Raw genomic sequence first — 19,645 nt, 5'->3', positions numbered from 1 at the left:
TGAGACTGAGCTGTTGGAATTTTTGGTTTCTAGTTGTTGTCTTATTATTAAGGCATTATATGTAAGCTTTCATCTGTATTTGATGTGATTTCTACCCAGAAACTGGAATTATAGGGTCATAAGGTAGGAACAGTTTTAAGACTCTTAATATGTTTTGTCAAAATTTTCATAGACCTTTAAGATGACATGTTTATTTATTGTTGACAAAGTAACATATATAGGGGAAAATCTAGAAGTATTTGCACATTTGGATCTGAAGTTAAGAAAAATGGTTGTGTTTGGATTAGCAAATAGATGATAAATATTCTAAAAAACTAACCTTGTATTTATTATTTTTAAATAAACTCAAAAGGACCATTCTTAAGGACAGCCGATTTTTCCGTTACTTACACACAGCTGTGATAGTGAGTGGAACCATGCTGGTATTTGGAGGAAACACACACAACGACACATCCATGAGCCATGGTGCCAAATGCTTCTCTTCAGATTTTATGGCTTATGACATTGGTAAGTTTTCCAAAGCCATTTTAGTTTTAAGAATCTTTTTTATCTATGAGCAACATTTTCTTTTTTTTTTTAGAGACAGAGCAGGAGTGGGGGATGGAGGGGAAGAAAGAGTATCTTAAGCAGGCTCCACACCCAGCAGAGAGCACAGTGCACAGCTTGATCTTATGACCCTGTGATCATGACCATTTTCAAAATCAAGAGTCGGATGCTTAACCATCTGCACCACCCAGGTGCCCCTGTAAGCAGCATTTTAAAAGAAACTGAAAATATCACCAGTTAAAAATAGGCCATTTGAAAGAGTCCAAATGGTATTTTTTATATTCATGTTACAAATATTATACATGTATTTTAAAAAAGCATTACTTCTATATTAAGTTCTTTTTTATATTTCTTATTTAAGTTTTTAATATATTTTTCTATATTAAGTTCTATTACGTGAAACACTCCCAATAATTGGTTGAATGTTAATTTTTGAAGGTGAGTTGGGGTGACCAGCCTCTTCTGTGTTACAAACGAATGCCTTATGTAATAGTCTTATGTAGTTGTGACCACCAGCATTGAGTTAAGTTGGTTTAACTAATAGCTTTATCACATTCCCTAAAAAAATTTGTTTTACACATTCTTGAAGTCATACTTTGACATGGAATTTAAACGGTTTTTGGTGTGGTTTATACTTGACCAGAAGAGGGCAGTATTTGTTCACGCAAAACAAATACTAGCCATTCTCTTGTTTAATCATCAGATGTTCTTTTTTAACAGATGTTTATGTGCCCGCTACTGAACTCGGGGACTGTAAGATGAGTAAATTACAGTGTTTGGCCTCACAGTGGAGGAGGCAGAAAACTGAGCAGACAATATAATTGCAATTCAGGGTGTTACTTGCTCTGAGAGGAATATGTGAGAGCATCTCTGGGCATGCCTTAACGCAGGAGGAAATGGGTTATGATCAGCGAAGGCCTTCTTAAGGAGGGTCTGGGTCCTGAGGAAGTCAGCTAAGTGAAGTTATGCAACAGCCCATGTACAGAGACACAGCGACAAAAAGAGACTCTGCCACATACCTGGGGCCTCTGAGTATCAGAGTTTGGGCTGTATCAGCTGCACATCAGGGAGGAATGGCTTCCGGCAGAACTGGAGAAGCCAGCAGCTAGCAGATTAGTCAGATCTTGAGAGACTTGTTAGGCCATGCTAAGGAATTTGGGCTTTTTGAAGAATCTTACATAAGAGCTGATGGAATCGTATTTGTGTCTTAAGAAGATCTCTTTGTGGCATTGTGGTGAGTAGTTGGGAAGGGGCAGGAGAGGAGTTAGGAGGCTGTTGCAAAATCCTGAGGAGGGTTGGAGCCAAGGCTGTTGAAGTGGCAGTGAGGTTCGAGAGAGATGGGTTTGAGAACTGCTGGGAACTTGAGGATTGTTTGGGAGTGTTTTGAGAGAGGCAAAAGCATCCTTATTGCAGGTACCTGGTGTGGCCGTGGTAGACGGTGCTTCTTACCAGGTTGGAAGCAGAAGGAGAGGGGCTGGGTTGCGAGGAAAGGAATACAGTGGGTTTGGGGACATGTTCATCTGGAGATGACCGTTGGACCGAGCCATACAGAGATCAGTGGGCGTCCTTAGGCAGGGGCGAGCCTCTAGGGAGCATGTATCATCAGGGATGAGTAGAGAGTCAGAATGGATGGAAGCCTGTTAGAGAAGCAGGAGGAACACGAGGCAAGGTGGGTGACCTGTGAGGGAGCAGTTAACAGTGGCTGCGGAGGACTCAAGGAAAACAAGGACTGGTGGAGAGCCTTTCGGATTTCGCAACAAAAGATGATGTTTGTTAGCTTCTAGACAGGGAGGAGTAATCCAGATTGCAGTCATGTAAGGTGAGAGGTACACCATGAATGTTGACTATTTAGAGAAAAAAAAGAAAAGAAAAAGCCCCACTTCTCTGTGGGAAGAGAAGGTGTAGTTGAGTGCCTCCTTGAGCGCATTTAAATGCTGTGGTAAAAGCCAGGTGAGACAGGAAGAAAGAGTCCCTGTCACCATGTGGTTTTTGAGAAGCAAGGTGGGTAGGCAGGAAGCTTTGAGGGCTGATGGCCTCTTCTCTGTGTGAAGAAGACCACCACAGGTCTGGGCTGGGGAGAAGGAAGCAAAAACTGTTGTTGGTAAGGTTGAATGAAGATCTGGATCCAGTATTTGCTTAGTGAGCATGAAAGTCTGACTGTTTCAGAGAGGGAGTGTGAGTGAGGTTGGCAGGGTTCTGCCGTGCCGGTTGGATGAAGATCCAGAGAAGAATTGCTGTCATGGGTCAGGACGAAGGACAATCAGTAGATCTTAGGGGTTCTAGGAAAGGACTTGAAATTTGGATTTTTTATTTATTTATCTATTTATTTAGTTTTCATTCTCCACCTGTATTTTCCTGTTTTAGCTACTGAGTTTGGGCAAATCAATATGGAGCGGAAAATAATTATGGAGCGCACATATTTTACTTACATAAATTTTGAAAAATACAAAATTTACCCAAGTTAGGAAGCGTTCTAGTAGGTAAACTTGATGGGCAACAGAGTGAGTGAGCATCATGGCTGTTGGATGCATTCATGAATCAGAATTGCCGTATTATCCTACACCCTTCTTCCATGCCATGCTGTTCCACTGTTGCCCCATTTAACCTCAGCAATTATGACTTGATTAAGAAAAACCGAGAAATATATTTTATGACGTTGTGCTTATTGCAGTCTTCTCCCAAGAGAAGATGCCAGTTCCTACTGATTGTGAAGAGCAGTTCCTTCTGAAATGTGTTTTTCTGCTCCTAGCTTGTGACCGCTGGTCAGTGCTTCCCAGACCTGATCTCCACCATGATGTCAACAGATTTGGCCATTCCGCGGTCTTACACAACAGGTAATTAACTGAGGAAGTGCTTGCTCCTTTTCTCTTGTGTTTAATGTTTATTTGTAGTGTAGCGATGGAAATGGAGTTGAACATGAGAAAGTGGAATCGGACTTACATATTATTTTCGGGATTCCCTCAGCCCATTAGTTTGTTGCAGAGCTTCGTAGGTCTGAATTTCCTGATCTATATTTAAAATGTCTGATGTGGATTTGAATTACTTCTGATGCCCAGTTTGTTAGCATGCAGGAGTATGCTCTGTTTGGTGCAGTCTGCATGCATTGGACAACAGGAGGTCTGTGGTACCGTCTCACGCCCCCCGCTGTTCACTGTTGTTGTGGTGCTTGGGTTGTCCGGTTTCTCTTTGTCAGATCTGAGTGGGAAGGAGAGATTAAAAAAAAGGAGAGAGGGCATTTCAGATGGATAAGATAGAGGAACAGAGATGGGGAAGTTATGAAGCTTCCTGCAGATAAATCTGTAATCTTTGATATTCTGAAATCTGTACTACATTTCGTTGTGTCGCTCAAAAATGCCTGGCCTGAGTTAACTAAACCTGCCCCTGGAGAAGGGGAATCCAGAATGGCCCTCTGCCCGTTCCTGACAGTGTGCCGTAAAGATCTGTGATCTGTTGGGGCACCTAGCCGACTCAGTTGGCGGAGCACGTAAAAATTCTTGATCCCAGGGTTGTGACCTTGAGCCCGCATTGGGTGTAGAGGTTACTTAAAAGTAAAAATTTAAAAATAAAGAAAGAAGGAGAAAGAAAGATAGATTTGTGATTTGTTCAACAGCCTAGTCATATTCTTAATTTTTCCCATTTTGTTTCAGCTGTTGTCTGAACAGCTTTTTTTGTTGTCTGAACGAAATGTTGCCATTTTGTTACAGTGTTGTCTGTATCACCTTCTAAAATTCTGAGCCTTAGCAATCCTGAAACTTCTGAAATGCGACAATGCCTACATTATGTTAGGACTCCCCTGGCTTTCAGAATTTCTGTTGTTATGATGCAAGATGAGATGGAGATGTGGGGTTAGAAAAGCTGAGCCAGCAGCATGTCTTGACGATGTCATGAAGGAAGAATGGGCAAAATTCAGTTACTTAGATATTGGGAAAAGGTGACAACTTTTTAAAGTAATCACTCAGCTGCAATTTAGTAATAAACATGATTTTCCTGTGAGAACATGTGATAGTATAGACGGACACCCATACTGATTTTAAGTGTCACCTTGAATTGTAGGCTGGTACTTCCTCAGTGAGGAAAACCCTGAGGTTTTCTAGTGAGTCCCTCTTGATGCTTTCATCTGAAAAGCAGTGGGGCTGTTTTGTCATCACCTTGCCAGTGGGTGCCTGGCCTCTGCTTCATTCATCTTTATGCCCCTGCTTCTCCCAGCACAGTATTTGGCGGATAATAGACATTCGCTAAATTGTAGCAGCTCCTAGTCTGGTGATAGTAACTAGCAGATAAATGGATCTTCTATTAAAACATTCTAAGGTTCTATTCAGACTCAGAGGAGATGACACTTTACCAGACGACGGACTTGAGCCACGAATCAAAATTAGGAATGGCTTGCCTGATCTACCATAATGTTTTCATTTCTGTGTAATTCCAGTGGTGCGTTGGGGCCTATTTGTGAATCATCCTTGTGTATGGGGCAGGGCTGGAGGGGGCAGCAGATGACGAGCGAGGCCTTGTCTAGTTTGATTTTGTGGAAGAATTTACTGAGAGAGAAACGTGGATATCATTTCTTCGTATCCCAAGTGGTGGTTTTCTTAGTCTGCCAGCAGCTTTGGGTCGGCCGTCCGTCACTTACCTGCTGTCCTGGTGGGTTTTGTAAGGGCGGTGGGCTGAGGAGCTGGCTGCGAGGCCCTGGGGCTGCGTAGAGGTGGCTGTTCCTTTCAGTTGCCAGCTCCAGGCCTTTTTGAAGGACTCTGCGTACCTCACATAGCCAACGTATGACCAGATGGATTCAGAATTGCTGAAAACACCAGCTGTACTGGGAGAGGGTGGAGCTTCTTTGGTTTAAGCGGCAGATTGACTAGTTGAATCCAGACTGCTTAACGTGATACTTAAACCCATCATGAGATTAAAAATTAAACATGGGCTTCATTTTTGGTCATTGAAATGTGTCCATTTCTAGATATAGTATATAGCAGATACTTAGCCACAAAAATCTTTATGCTTTCGTAAGTTAGTCTTGTGTTAATTTGAAGGCAGTTGAAGGCAAGTGAGAGTGAATGACTTGATGCCCCGTTTCGTTCTGTATCTATTTCGTTCTAAACTTCCTGGCAGATCAGAGGATCTCAGAGTTGGAAGAGATCCTGAAGTCATCTGCTCAGAACTTCCACTTAATGCAGTCATCCCCTTTAAAAGGTCCAGGGATGGAAAACTCACCTAAGAAGGAAGCCCCTTCCTTTTCCAGAGACAACAGTGATTAGCAGGTTCTCCTTTATATGATCTGGAGTCCACTTCTCTGTCTTTCTGCCCAGTGATCTTGTTTCTGTTCTTAGATTTTGCAAGAGATTATTGTGTTTTTGTTTTTGTTTTTGTTTTTTTGTCGGAGAGTGAAAGAGAGAGCACACAAGCAGGCAGAGTGGAGAAAGAAGCAGGCTCCCTGCCGAGCAAGGAACCCAATTTGGGACTCGATCCCAGGACCCTGGAATCATGACCTGAGCAGAAGGCAGTGACTTAACTGACTGAGCCACCCAGGCATCCCAAGAGATTATTATGTTTAAGGATGGTCTTGTGTCTCCTGTCTGTATAGCGCCCAGCCTCTTTCTTCAGGTTCTAATCTGGCACAGTGGTTGGCAGGGTTGAGGATGTCCCAGCAAATGGCATACAAGAGGCATAGAGGCCACATACACTGGCAGATAGATATGGCCCAAGTACCCTGTGAGACAAACCCTATCATTTGCTGGCATTGGTCTCCCACCATAGCATTTTTGTTTGTTTGTTTGTTTTTTAAAGATTTTAAAAATTTATTTCACACACAGAGAGAGATCACAAGTTGGCAGAGAGGCAGGCAGAGAGAGAGGGGGGAAGCAGGCTCCCTGCTGAGCAGAGAGCCCAATGCAGGGCTCGATCCCAGCACCCTGAGATCATGACCTGAGCCGAAGGCAGAGGCTTAACCCACTGAGCCACCCAGGCGCCCCCCACCATAGCGTGTTAAGAACTTTCCCTGGAACTACTACACAGCTGTTTTTGTTTTGAATGTGTGTGAGTCTGCATAGATGGCCTGTTAACAGCTTTACTGGAGTTGATAAACACAACAAATTGAGTATACTTAAAGTGTATCCTTTGATAACTTTGGCATAAGTGTACACTTGTGAAATAATCACCATAATCAAGATAACATAACCATCACCTACAAAATGTCCTTGTTCAAAACGTCCTATCTATATTCATGAGGGATAGTGCCTCATAAATTTGTGGGTTTTTTTAATGATATATTTGTCTGATTATACTGGACAGAATACATTGAGAAGTATTCTTTCCCCCTGTAGTTACTGGAAAGACCTATAAAGGATTGGTATTACACTTTAAATGTTTAATGTTTGGTCGAATTCATCTGGGCCTGGGCTTTTGTTTGTGGAAAGATTTTAAAATTGTGAATTCAGTCTTTACTTGAGATAGGTTTATCTGTTCGGATTTTCTGGCTAAGCAGTTTTTTTAGATTTTTTAAAAATTTTGATAAAATTTTCATAACATAATATTTACCATCTTAACTGTTTTTAAAGTGTGTGGACTAGTGGCACACATTGTGAACAACCATCACTGCCATTCATTTCCCAAACATTTTTCATCACACGGAACTGAAGCTCTCTACCTACTGAACAACAGCTTCCCATTCTGCCCTGCCCCTGCCTTCGGCAACCAGCACACTAGCTTCTGTCTTTGTGAATCTGACTACCTTGGGTACCTTTAGCTGGAATCATATGGTATTTGTCCTCTTGTGGCTAGCTTATTTCACTTAGCATAATAGCCTCAAGATTCATTCATCCATGTTTTAGCAGGTGTCAGAATTTCTTTCCTTTTTAAGGCTGAATAGTACTCTCATATATGTATACCACATTTTGTTTACCTGTTCTTCTGTCGGTAGATACTTGGTTTGCTTCCACCTTTTGCCTTTTGCAACATAATGCTGCTATAAACACGGATGTACAAATATCTGAGTCCTAGCTTTCAGTTCTTCTGGTTATATACCCAGAAGGGGAATTTCTAGATCATATTGTAGTTCTATTTTAAAATTTTTTGAGAAACTAGATGGTTTCGATAACCAGTCTTGCCAGGAGTTTGTTTCATTTAAGTTGTTTAATTTGTTGATATAAAAGTTCATAGTATTTCTTTATATGCTTTTTAATTTCTTGAAGGTCAATAATGATGTCCATTCTTCATTCCTGATTTTGTTAATTTATCTTCTGTCTTTACTCTTGGTCAGTCTAGCTAAAAGGTTGTCAGTTTTATTGATCTTGTTAAAGAACAAATTTCTGATTTCATTTTTCTCTGTTATTTTTCTGTATGTATTTTATTGTTTCTTCTTGATATCATTTTCTCCATTCTGATTGCTTTGGGTTTAGTTTGCTCTTTACTAAAGGTGGAAGCTTTGGTTACTGATTTTAGATTCTTTTTTTTTTTTTTCCTAAGATATGTGTTTAAAGCTGTAAGTTTGTCTCTAAGTACTACTTTAATCCCATCCCATAAATTTTGAAATGGCATATTTGTTTTCATTTAGTTAAAATATTTTCTAAGTTCCCTTGTGATTTCTTCTTTGACCCATAGGTTATTCAGAATATTTTCTTTATTTTTCAAATAATTATGGAGTTCACAGATTTTCCTGCCTGTTTATTTATGATTTAATTCCATTTTGGTGATCAGAGACATAGTTTGAAGATTTCCTTCCCTAAAAATACAAAAACAAAAAACACTTAATGCATTCTTGTTTTTGTTTGTTTGTTTGTTTGTAATGGCCTAGCATATGTGGTCTCTCTGGGAGAATGTTCCATGTTCCCTTGAAAAGAATATGTATGCTGCTTTATTTAGGTGGAGTGTTCCACAGACGCCAGCAGGTCATATTGGTTGATAATGTTGTTCAGGTTTTGTGTATCCTTATTAAGAGTGAGAATAAAGTCTTCAACTACAATTGTTACTTTACTATTTTTCATAACGCCTGACAGCAAAGAATTTTCTTAGTCTTTGTTTCTCTCGAGAGGTCTTTAGTTTCATTTTTGAAGGATAGTTTTGTTGGGTAGAGAATTCTTATTTGACTTTTTTCTTCTTTCCATTACTTCAGTATCTTCTTTCTCTGCCTTCTCGCCTCCATTGTGTCTTAGCCATTAATATTAATGTGATTCTCTTGTATGAGTTATCCTACATTTGTTGCTTTCAAGATTTTCTCTTTGTTTTGGGCCTTCAGCAGTTTTTGATTATAATGTGTGAAACATGGGTCTTTTTGTGATTGTTCTAGTTGGAGTTTGGTGAGCTTTATGGATGGGTGTGTAAAGTAATCATTTTCACCAAATTTGGGGGGTTTTCAACTATTACGTCTTTAAGTGTGTTTTCTGCTCTCTCATTTCTTTCCTTCTGAGACTCCCATTATATTTATGTTGGATACTTGATAGTGTCCTGCCAGTCTCTGAAGCATTTTTTCTTTTCATTTTCTTTGATATTTTTTCATTTCTTTTCTTCAGATTATACAATTATTATTTATGTATTTATTTTTAAGATTTTATTTGTTTGACAGAGATCACAAGTAGGCAGAGAAGCAGGCAGAGAGAGAGGGGGAAGCAGGCTCCCTGCTGAGCAGAGAGCCCAATGCGGGGTTTGATCCCAGGACTCTGGGATCATGACCTGAGCTGAAGGCAGAGACTTAACCCACTGAGCCACCCAGGTACCCCTGTTTGTTTGTTTTTAAGATTTTATATATTTACTTAACTTGAGAGAGAGAGAGACAGAGCACAAGCCAGGGAACAGCAGAGGTAGCAGGAGAAGCAGGCTCCCCACTGAGCAGGTAGCCCAGTGTGGGACTTGATTCCGGGATCATGATCTGAGCCGAAAGCAGACACTTAACCCACTGAGCCATGCAGGTGACCCTGTATGTACTGTAATATTTTGTTGAAAACCAGACCTTTTAGGTAATATCAGGTGTGGATTCTGATTCTCCCACCATCACCACTGGGGGTTGTTGTTACTGTTTGTTTAGTGTCTTGCCTTGATTAATTCTGTGGAGTCTGTCTCCCTAATGTACCACTGATGATTTTTTCTCCCTAGTTGTTTTTTCTTGTTTTTTAAAAAAGATTTTATTTATTTATTTATTTGACAGACAGACACACACACACACACACACACACACACACACACAGTGAGAGAAGGAACAAGCAGGGGGAGAGGGAGAGGGAGATGCAGTTCCCGCAAAGTAGGGAGCCCGATGTGGGGCTTGATCCCAGGACCCTGGGATCATGACCTGAGCCGAAGGCAGACACTTAACGACTAAGCCACCCAGGCACCCCTGTTTTTCCTTGTTTTTATTTTTATATCTGACTTCCTAGGGGTTGCCTTTAAAGAGTCCTATGTGGTTTTTTTCTGAGGGTTAGGGGAAAGAATGGTTTTTAGATATTGCAATCTAAGTACTAGTCATATTTACTGCTACTAGGTTGGTCATTGTTTCTAGCTGTTTTAAGAAGAGAAGTTAAAGAGAAACTTCGTTGTTTTCATATTTGTAATTTTTAAAGATTTATTTATTTGAGAGGGGAGGAGGGACAGAGGGAGAGCGAGAGAGAGTCCCAACCAGGCACCATGCTAAGTGCAGAGCCCGACGTGGAGCTTGATCTCACAACCCTGAAATCATGACCTGGGCCGAAACCAAGAGTTGGACACTTAACCAAGACTGTACCACCCAGGCACCCCGTTGTTACTGTTTTTAAAATGAAAAATGAATATGTGTGTGTGTGTGTGTGTGTGTGTGTGTTTTCCTTCTTCCCTCACTAGATAAATGGTTGCATACAATATATACTTTTTTCTGCATTTCATTTTTTCCCCACATAGCAGTGTATCCTAAAGATCACCACATAACAGAATGTAGAAATCGTCCTCATTCCTTTTTACATCTGCCAACTGCTATTTTCATTGTGTGGATGTACCATAGTTTACTTACATCACATCCTGAATTGATAGACCTTTGGGGACATTTCATCTGAAGATTATAAAAAGCATATGTGCGTTTGTATATAGAAACCTTCAGTAAACTACTCTCCTTTTTTTCCCCCCCTTTTAGCACCATGTATGTATTTGGTGGTTTCAATAGTCTCCTCCTCAGTGACATCCTCGTATTTGCCTCAGAACAGTGTGGAGCACACAGAAGTGAAGCTGCTTGTCTGGCAGCAGGACCTGGCATCCGGTGTGTGTGGGACACGGGGTCATCTCAGTGTATCTCCTGGGAACTGGCCACTGAAGCACAAGAAGAAAAGTTAAAATCAGAATGTTTTTCCAAAAGAAGTATGTTTTTTTCCTTTTCTTAAAATTTAATTAATTCGAAATCTCATTGTATCTGAAATATGAAGGTACCTAGCACATGTGCATTTTTTATGTTCATTTTATTATCTCAAATGTTTTGGTAATAACTGGTGCACAGGCTTTATGGATGTTTGAAAATAGTTTTGTAAACCTCTTTACAGTGGTTGGGAACATGCCATGTGGCTCCTAGAAGCTGTCTGTGAATGATGGAGACAAAACCTCCTTGGCATTGCATAGATTTTGTATACCAACTCCTAAGCCTGGCAGTTGGTCTCGGCAATACAATACAATAGGACCTTTTTGTGATAATGGAAATGTACTATTATGCGTTGTCCCAGTATGGGAGCTACTAGCCAGAGACACTTGAATTGAGACTGGTGTGACCGATGAGTTTTAAACTTTGATTAATTTAAATTAAGAATTACATGAGACTGGTGGCTACCTTATTGGATTTTGCAGTTCTAACGCTAAGGGTGAGATTAAGAGGGCCAACCTGGAAAAGCTATGTTGGAGTAGATAAGGAATAGAGGTAGAGTTGCTGTCTTTGCAAAGTATTCTTTTCTAGCTTCTCTAGTTGGGCACACAGTGATAGCAAGACAGAGAGTTGTTGAGTGTGACCAGTACTCCTGGCTTCTAGAACCACCCCTTATGTTTTCTAAGCTTTTTTCATCTTGCCTACTTAGCGCCTTCTATTTTTGCTGTGACATGTAGCACAGTGTAATACAGTGATGTAAGAGCTAAGAAATCCTTTTTTTTTTTTAAAGTCTCTGCAAAATATTTGTTCACTTCAATGATTTTAAAGAATGTTGGCTGAATTTCTTAACTGTTAGAGTTGGTAGTAGCAAGTTACCTTGAGGGTTATGATAGATAAAGTCAGCTTTCACTCCGCTGGAATGCTTCAGATTAAGATGATCTTAGATCCCCACAGGGGCATCCAGACAACTTTCTAATGAGTGGTGGAGAATTGAGGGGACCAGAGCCTGGTAGGGTTAGACAGTATCTACACTGTCTCTTCAAATGAATAAAATTTGTGAAATTGTTTTTTTTTTTTTTAAACCAAATTTTAAAAGTTGAAATTAAATGTGAAAGAGTATGGGAAGCAATGCTTAATTACCGTAGGTGGTTCGATGTAAACCTCTTTGCTATGACTCATCTCAAATGTTGCATCTCTGGTCACTCTTTCTCTGTGCGCCCAGTCCTTGGGGGTGGTGACCGGGGAGGTAGAGTAACCCAAGGAGCATGCTTTGTGTGTGTGGTGGAGTGGGGGGCTGGCTGTCTTGTCCTTGGGTTCCGCCATGTCCCGTGTCCATAAGTGGATCAGTAGGTCAAGCGGCATGGTTGTGCAGCCTCTCTCTTTTTGCTGACCTTGACCTGTCTAGGGTCAGTAGGAGACACAAAAGGTCTGTAGTAGCCCAGAAGGTCTCACATTTGCACTCTTAGACTTACATACATGTATAAATTGTAGCTCAGCCTAGTGTCTCTTTTGGGGGTCTGTGGTGCTGCCTGCTTCCTCTGTCCAGATTAGCCTTGCATTTGTAGCTAGAGCAATGGCTTGGTCTTCTGCATTATTTCATTTGCCTCTTGGGCAGCTCTTGGTGTTCATTATATCACTAATTGCTTTCTTTCCTTGGAAAGAGAAGTATTCAAAGAACCAGACCTACTTCGCTTATATCGCATTGTTGTTGAATTAAATTAACCTATCTTTGTTTTTCCCTTTAGTGTACTCTTGGTGGGGGCATGAAAGTTTACAAAATACTGTTCTCTCTCTTTTTTTTTTAAATTTTTATTAATTTATCTGACAGTGAGACGGAACACAAGCTGGGGGAGTGGGAGAGGGAAAAGCAGACTTCCTATTGAGTCTGGGAGCTCAATGCAGGACTCAATCCCAGGACCTTGGGATCATGACCTGAGCCAAAGGCAGATGTTTAACAACTGAGCCACCCAGGCTTCTCACAAAATAGTGTTTTTTTTTTTAAATTGTTTATTTATTTCCAAATACTATTTTAACCTGAACACACCAATATATTTTCCTGCCAGTTTTTCTTCTTTTTTTACTTCCCAACCCTTGTTACATTGTTTTTTTTCAAACCTTAGTCTCAGGTTGTGTTCAATAGCAGCTGTAATTGGCCTGTGACTTTTCTAAGGCGAAACTGTCACAGTTGATGAATTCTCCTTCTTTTCATAGCTCTTGACCACGACAGATGTGACCAGCACACGGATTGTTACAGCTGCACAGCCAACACCAATGACTGTCACTGGTGCAGTGACCATTGTGTTCCCGTGAACCACAGCTGCACGGAAGGCCAGGTCAGGGGCCGCTTCTCAAGGGTTTCAGGGGGATGAAGAAACCTCAGGACGGGTTAGGGGTGAGATTATGGTATGTGTCACACAAATACTGGCCCAGAGGTATTTTTCAAAACCTCCAGTGTAGTTTCAGGCTTTCTTTTAGGAAGGGATGCTATATACATCCTAATTTCGAAGGTCTTGCTAGCCACAGGATTGGTGTGTCATGTCTTAGAAGAAGGCGGGACTGTTACTCTTTGTACTCCCCACTCCCTAGGCATGGCTCTAGCTAGGTCCTCAATTCTTGGTGTGAGGCTTGTCATGGTGAGCTCACTCTACCTGTGCAAGCTTTGGGGAGTAAGTTAGGACTTGAGACTGACGGTGAGTCAGACAACTTAACGAAATCTCCTTGTCTTATGTTATATCATGGCTCAGTGTAATTTATGCTCACCATTTACTATTTTTTTACTTGGGTGATAGGACAGAAAAAGATACAGTGACTCCGCCTCTGTAGTTTTTGACAGTTTATTCCATTTATTCTGTAAAGCAGTTCATAAAGTATGAGAGTTTTAGACTGTTCAGGAGGCATTTGAAAAGCGGCAGGTTGAACACCCCCATTTCATAGCCGACCCGGTGAAGCATGGTGTTTAAAAGAGTGCCTTGCCTCCTTGCTGGGTCAGGGCATGTCCTGTGCGGAAGATTTCAGCGCACTCTTTCCACCGCAGGGTCGCCTCACCTGCATCTTATGTCTTTGTGTGCAGTCTGCTTCCTCAATTAGATTTTGTTGTTTTAGTATCCTGTTCTTACAGTGAGTTCTGTCCGTGGATTAAGAGAAAAGCTTTTGTCTGCTGTGTTCTAGATCTCCATTTCCAGATATGAGAATTGTCCCAAGGATAACCCCATGTACTACTGTAACAAGAAGACCAGCTGCAGGAGCTGTGCCCTGGACCAGAACTGCCAGTGGGAGCCCCGCAATCAGGAGTGCATCGCCCTGCCCGGTAGGCCTCGTAGGGGCATCTGGGTGTGTGTGGGTCCAGAGACTTCACACACAAACACCCCCACCCCCAGTACTGTGCAGCCTAGACTGCACCCAGGAGAGGGAACAAACTTTTTATCCATTCTGCCATTCCACTATTGTGGTTATTTTTTTTAAATGAAAGTACAGTTCTTAAGCATTTGCTGCTCATGTCCTTTGAAATAAAGTGAAGCATTATCTGCTGCTCTGGAGAATGGATGACAGCTTGGCTCCATGTCATCAAGCCTGCTCTGTTGTCCCTGCTCACCTCTGCTCTGGTCACCTGGCAATCGAAAGCAGCAGTCTTAGCACCTGGTCTGTGGGCCACTTGGTGAAGGATACTTCTTGCCACTGGGATCAGGCTGTCAGCACCTTTTGACAAGAAGGAGGGGAGATGGTTTTCTCACCAGCAACCCCCTGAGGTGATCTCCAGTCCTGAACACCTCAGTTTACGGCAGTTGAGGTTGAGGACAAAGAGTTGAGGGCCTCAGGTCAGCCAGCCACAACAGAAGTTCTGTGACATATTTGCTCGCCCGGGATTTCCAAGAAGGGGGACATCCGTGGTTCTGCACAGCTTCCGAAGCACGCACACAGCAGCAGGGTCTACCAGGCGCCTTCTCAGTGTCCTTTGGGAGAATTGGATTCGGCTTGCACGAGTTTGAGCTGCGTGTTCGTTACCTCATTGTAGCACACTTCAGCGTACTACAGAGTACCAGAGGGTCTTGTCAGGACTCCGGTTCTGGTGCACATCAGGGGTGGGGCCCCAGAATCTGCATTTTAATGAGCAGTGACACTGATGCCACACTTGAAAGAACACACCTTGTTTGCTCTTAAATGACCCCTTTTCTGGAATACATTCCACTTGCCTCACTGACTGGTCACGGGCATCGTTGGTGGTGTGTCCGGGTTACTCAGTTCTGGCAAAGTTGCCTTGTTTGTTCCTGTCTTCCAGGAAGCATACAGAGCTTCTGTGCAGGTCTGGGCACAGAGCTGAGCTACGTGGGTGCAGGGTGAACACAGGAGCAGATTACAGCCTGTTTGCTGCACCTGTATCACTTAGGGTTTTTTGTTTTTTGTCTTTTTTTCTAAAAAGGATCTTTCCACCTCACTTGGAGGCAGTTTTGTACCCTTGATTTTACCTTCCACTTGATGTGAAACAATGCAGCTTTTGAAGACCCTCGTCTTGTTCACTCACCGACTCATTTCCATCCTCTAGTTTTCTTCCCCACCCTTCCAATCTGCATATTCATTTCTCTGTTCTTGGGATTTTGGTCTTGTTTCTAATTGTTTTCAAAAGGGGGCTTAGAAATCTAGCATTGGAACCTAAGATTTTTTTCCCCCAACATACAGAGCGTTGACCTTAGAATATTGAGATCCAGGAAGCAGGACTGATGAAGTCTAACGTTCTTGTATTCTGCATCGGTCCTTAGTAATGTGTTGGATGCCCCCACCACATCCTAGTGAGGTACTGTGGAATTCAAATCACGGAAACCCTTTTAGGTTTCTGGTCATTTGAACTGGTAATGTGGTAGTTTTGTGTGATTTCTAAAACTCTTTTTTTTCCCCCTCCTCCCTTCACAAAAGAAAATATCTGTGGCATTGGCTGGCATTTGGTTGGAAACTCCTGTTTGAAAATTACTACTGCCAAGGAGAATTATGACAATGCTAAATTGTCCTGTAGGAACCACAACGCCTTTTTGGCTTCTCTTACAACCCAGAAGAAGGTAGAATTTGTCCTTAAGCAGCTGCGGATAATGCAGTCATCACAGAGCATGGTGAGTTCACATCCTCAAAACCGAAGCTTCTGGTACCCACACTTGTGCTGAAAGCATCCAGGCAGCTTCCCCGTGGTGTGCCCAGCAGGCAGAGTACCTAGTGCATGAGTGTAGTTGAGGGAGTAAGAAGACAGTCTGTCCTAATCTGCTGTGGTTGAATTGGATGGGGAGGTTTTCCTTTGTCTGTGAGGCGTATGTATATGTGTGGTTTTTACCTAGAAGGTTTTTTTTGGTCAAGACATTGCTTGTATTCAAAGCTACATCTCTTCTGCTTGTAGTCCAAGCTCACCTTAACCCCATGGGTTGGCCTTCGGAAGATCAACGTGTCCTACTGGTGCTGGGAAGATATGTCCCCATTCACAAATACTTTGCTACAGTGGATGCCATCTGAGCCCAGTGATGCTGGATTCTGTGGGATCTTGTCAGAGCCCAGTACTCGGGGCTTGAAGGCTGCAACCTGTATCAACCCACTCAATGGCAGTGTCTGTGAGAGGCCTGGTGAGTCTATGGGTGAATGACGTGTCAGTGGAAGTTCACTGAGAGACCGTAGGAGGCATGTGCGATATTCAGAGGTGTGAGATAGTCACGAAAACCAGATGAGTATTGATTCCAAGCATATGAAGCGGAGTATAGCGCAGAACTTAGAAGTGGAAGGAAACAGTGTCTGGCTATGAATAGTATGAGCCAGAAGCATAAACAAAAATAACTAACACTACTCTAAGAACCTAACATTCTAATTAATATGAGATTGATGGGTTTGCTGACTGTACGAAGTACTGAGAATTGCTCTGGAAGGCAAATGTCTTAAGGTTGGCAGAGAAACGCTGTGGAAGCAGGAACAAAAAATGCAAAGAAAAGGTCAGAAAAGCAAGCAGGTCACTGCAAGGGACAGTAGACAGAAAGCGTCAGTGGGGAGAAAAATGGGAAGAGCAGTCATAGGACAGAAAGCAGAGGCTGACCTGAACGGCACTAGCGCTGTGGGAGGGTCTGAGGAGCATGCGCTGAGTCGCTTCTCAGGTTCACAGCTCCCCTGTGGGCTGCTTTCAGGCCTCCCGTGGGCAGGCACCGGCAGCATCTGCAGCATGCAGACAAGCCGAGACAACATCTTAGCCTACAGAGGGACTCACTTGCAGTAGGCGGAATTTTGTGCACACTTCTTGGGAGGCTGGACGCCATTGACATCATGTCTCATTTTAGGAAGGTATTCCAAGTCGTCCGAGGAGTACAACGGTGGAGAAAAGAATTCATAGCCCTGAAAGAGTCCTCTTAAAATATGGTTTCTAAGCTTCCTGTAGGGGAGCATTTCAGCCATTTTGGGTTCTGAATGCTTTGGTGCATTTAATGCATGCTGTGGTCCCTCTTGCCCCCAGATATACAAAGATACAAGTTTTCATGTTCAGGTGGGTCGTAAAACCCCCGGAGGTCATCTTGAGTCCCATATACTGCAAGGAGCTTTAGAACTGCTACGCTTCTGGAAAGATTCGCTTGTTCCCTCATGTCTGTCCTTAATGCTCTTTGAAAAGAAAGAGAAAGGGTTTTTTCTCCTATGTGGATGTACTTGACCAGCCTAGTACCTGGTGACTCCTGTGTTTTTGGTTTTCTCCTACATTAACTGTAGCCCCTGATTTGATTTCATGACCTACTAATGGGTCACAACCCATCCCAAAAAGCCTTTGACCTTGGCCAGCATAACAGGAGCACTAAGTGTCTGTGTTGGATTTGCTTCCCAGCGAACCATAGCGCCAAGCAATGCCGGACACCATGTGCCCTGCGGACGGCGTGCGGGGAATGCACCAGCGGCAGCTCTGAGTGCATGTGGTGCAGCAACATGAAGCAGTGTGTGGACTCCAACGCCTACGTGGCCTCCTTCCCTTTTGGCCAGTGTATGGAGTGGTACACCATGAGCAGCTGCCCCCGTAAGTGGAAGCATGCAGCTCCTGCTGGGGGGTCGTGCCGTCAACCTCTCAACCTTTTAGGGACAAGACCGGAGACTGCCTGAGGAGACGAGAACCTTCGCACACAGTCCAGCACTGGTGGGGCGCCTGGCACCCCCTACCCTCCGTTGGTTAAGCGTCTGGCGCTTGATTTCAGATGAGGGCATGATTTCGGGGTTGTGAGATGGTGCCCCATGTTGGGCTCCATGATCAGTAGGGAGCCTGCTTGAGATTCTCTCCCTCTGCCCCTCCCCCAACTCGTTCTCTCTTTCTTTCTCTCTGTCTCAAATAAATAAATCTTTAAAAAAAAAAGAAGAAGAATCAAGCCCTGTGGGATAGGGTATGGAGTACAGAAACAGCTTGCCTAGCTTCAGCATCAAATTGCTCAAGCCACGTAATGTCTCCACATCTTCCTCTCCTGATTCGTGAAATAAGTGCTTTCTGGTAGATGACCGCTAAGGTCCCTTCTGCCTCCACATCTTGGGATTGACAGAGGAAGGGAGGAGCCCCTGTTCTATGTTGGGCAAGCTATTGGGCTCTTTAAATTTTTTGTGTCATTTAAGAAAACCCCTTAGAATAGGAATTTTTGACAGAATAGTGTGTTTAAATAAAAGGTAATTTAGGTGTGCCTGGGTGTCCCGGTCAGAAGAGCATGCATCTCTTGATCTCAAGGTTGTGAGCTCAAGCCCACGTTGGGTATAGAGAGTACTTAAATAAATAAATAAATTTTTAAAAAGCTTTTTAAAAAGGTAATTTAGATATAATGAATTCAAAGCTACATGCTGTAGTGGACTGTAACTTGTGTTCTTTTACAGCTGAAAATTGTTCAGGCTATTGTACCTGCAGCCATTGCCTGGAGCAGCCAGGCTGCGGCTGGTGCACTGATCCCAGCAACACTGGCAAAGGCAAATGCATAGAGGGCTCCTATAAAGGACCAGTGAAGATGCCTTCTCAGGCGCCTGCGGGGAATTCCTACCCACAGCCCCTTCTCAATGCCAGCATGTGCCTGGAGGACAGCAGATACAACTGGTCTTTCATTCATTGTCCGGGTAAGATGCCTTGTGTATCCAAAATCAAGTGTTCTGCTTCTTATTTACAAAGACTAAAACTTTGAAAGCTACATTATTTATATGAATTTCCTTTAGAAAAAAAAAGTAACAGACCATTTTAGAAGAAATAGTTTTGCATGAAAAGTGTACACATATTTTTTTCATGAAAAATATTTTCATGTCAGTTCATGAAAACACAGAAGTTCAAGTGAGGTGTTTTGCTTTCACTGTGAAAGTATTGAAGTATGTTCGTTATGAACAAATATTGCAGATGTAGATAAAATAAAAACTGAAATTCTTCTCCAGTTCTTTGGAGAAGTAAAAACTTTTAATGGTTTAATATAGACACTCTATTTTAAAAACAGAAAATACTGTGCTGTATAGGATTAATATAGATTGTTCTGTAGTTTGCTTTTTACTGAAAAATACGTTATAGTAGTCGTTAGGGGAAAAATGAAAAACAAAACTCCTACCAACCCAGAAATTCCTCTCCACAAATGTAGAAAAAAGGGAAAACAGTTTTATTTTGAATAAGCATCAAACCAGACTGTTGTGTACCCCACTAATGAGATTGCAAAAACAGAGAGAAATGTCACCCTTTTAAATAGCCAGGCATATACAGTCCATTACATAAATGTTTTGAAGATGAATGATAACTTGTCTTCATATGAGAGGATTTGACAGCACCGTTTGCTGTACCGTTGTTCATAGTTTATCCTG

General features: G+C 42.4%; 1 protein-coding gene across 3 annotated transcripts in view; it reads left to right on the top strand.

Moving 5' to 3' along the window:
- Nucleotides 1-19,645, top strand: part of ATRN (attractin) — a 150,209-nt gene that overhangs the window by 66,235 nt on the left and 64,329 nt on the right. For all 3 annotated transcript variants that reach the window (XM_045980339.1, XM_045980341.1, XM_045980340.1), the window contains exons 10-18: nucleotides 353-507; nucleotides 3,296-3,380; nucleotides 10,631-10,851; nucleotides 13,055-13,176; nucleotides 14,012-14,150; nucleotides 15,752-15,942; nucleotides 16,221-16,440; nucleotides 17,673-17,858; nucleotides 18,692-18,925. In XM_045980339.1, the coding sequence (XP_045836295.1) occupies nucleotides 353-507; nucleotides 3,296-3,380; nucleotides 10,631-10,851; nucleotides 13,055-13,176; nucleotides 14,012-14,150; nucleotides 15,752-15,942; nucleotides 16,221-16,440; nucleotides 17,673-17,858; nucleotides 18,692-18,925 (1,553 nt within the window). The remainder of the gene's footprint in view (nucleotides 1-352; nucleotides 508-3,295; nucleotides 3,381-10,630; nucleotides 10,852-13,054; nucleotides 13,177-14,011; nucleotides 14,151-15,751; nucleotides 15,943-16,220; nucleotides 16,441-17,672; nucleotides 17,859-18,691; nucleotides 18,926-19,645) is intronic.

Source organism: Meles meles, chromosome 16, assembly GCF_922984935.1.
Source record: "Meles meles chromosome 16, mMelMel3.1 paternal haplotype, whole genome shotgun sequence".
NCBI lineage: Eukaryota > Metazoa > Chordata > Mammalia > Carnivora > Mustelidae > Meles > Meles meles.
Note: the sequence above shows the minus strand (reverse complement) of the source record. Positions and strands in the feature narration are given on the sequence as shown.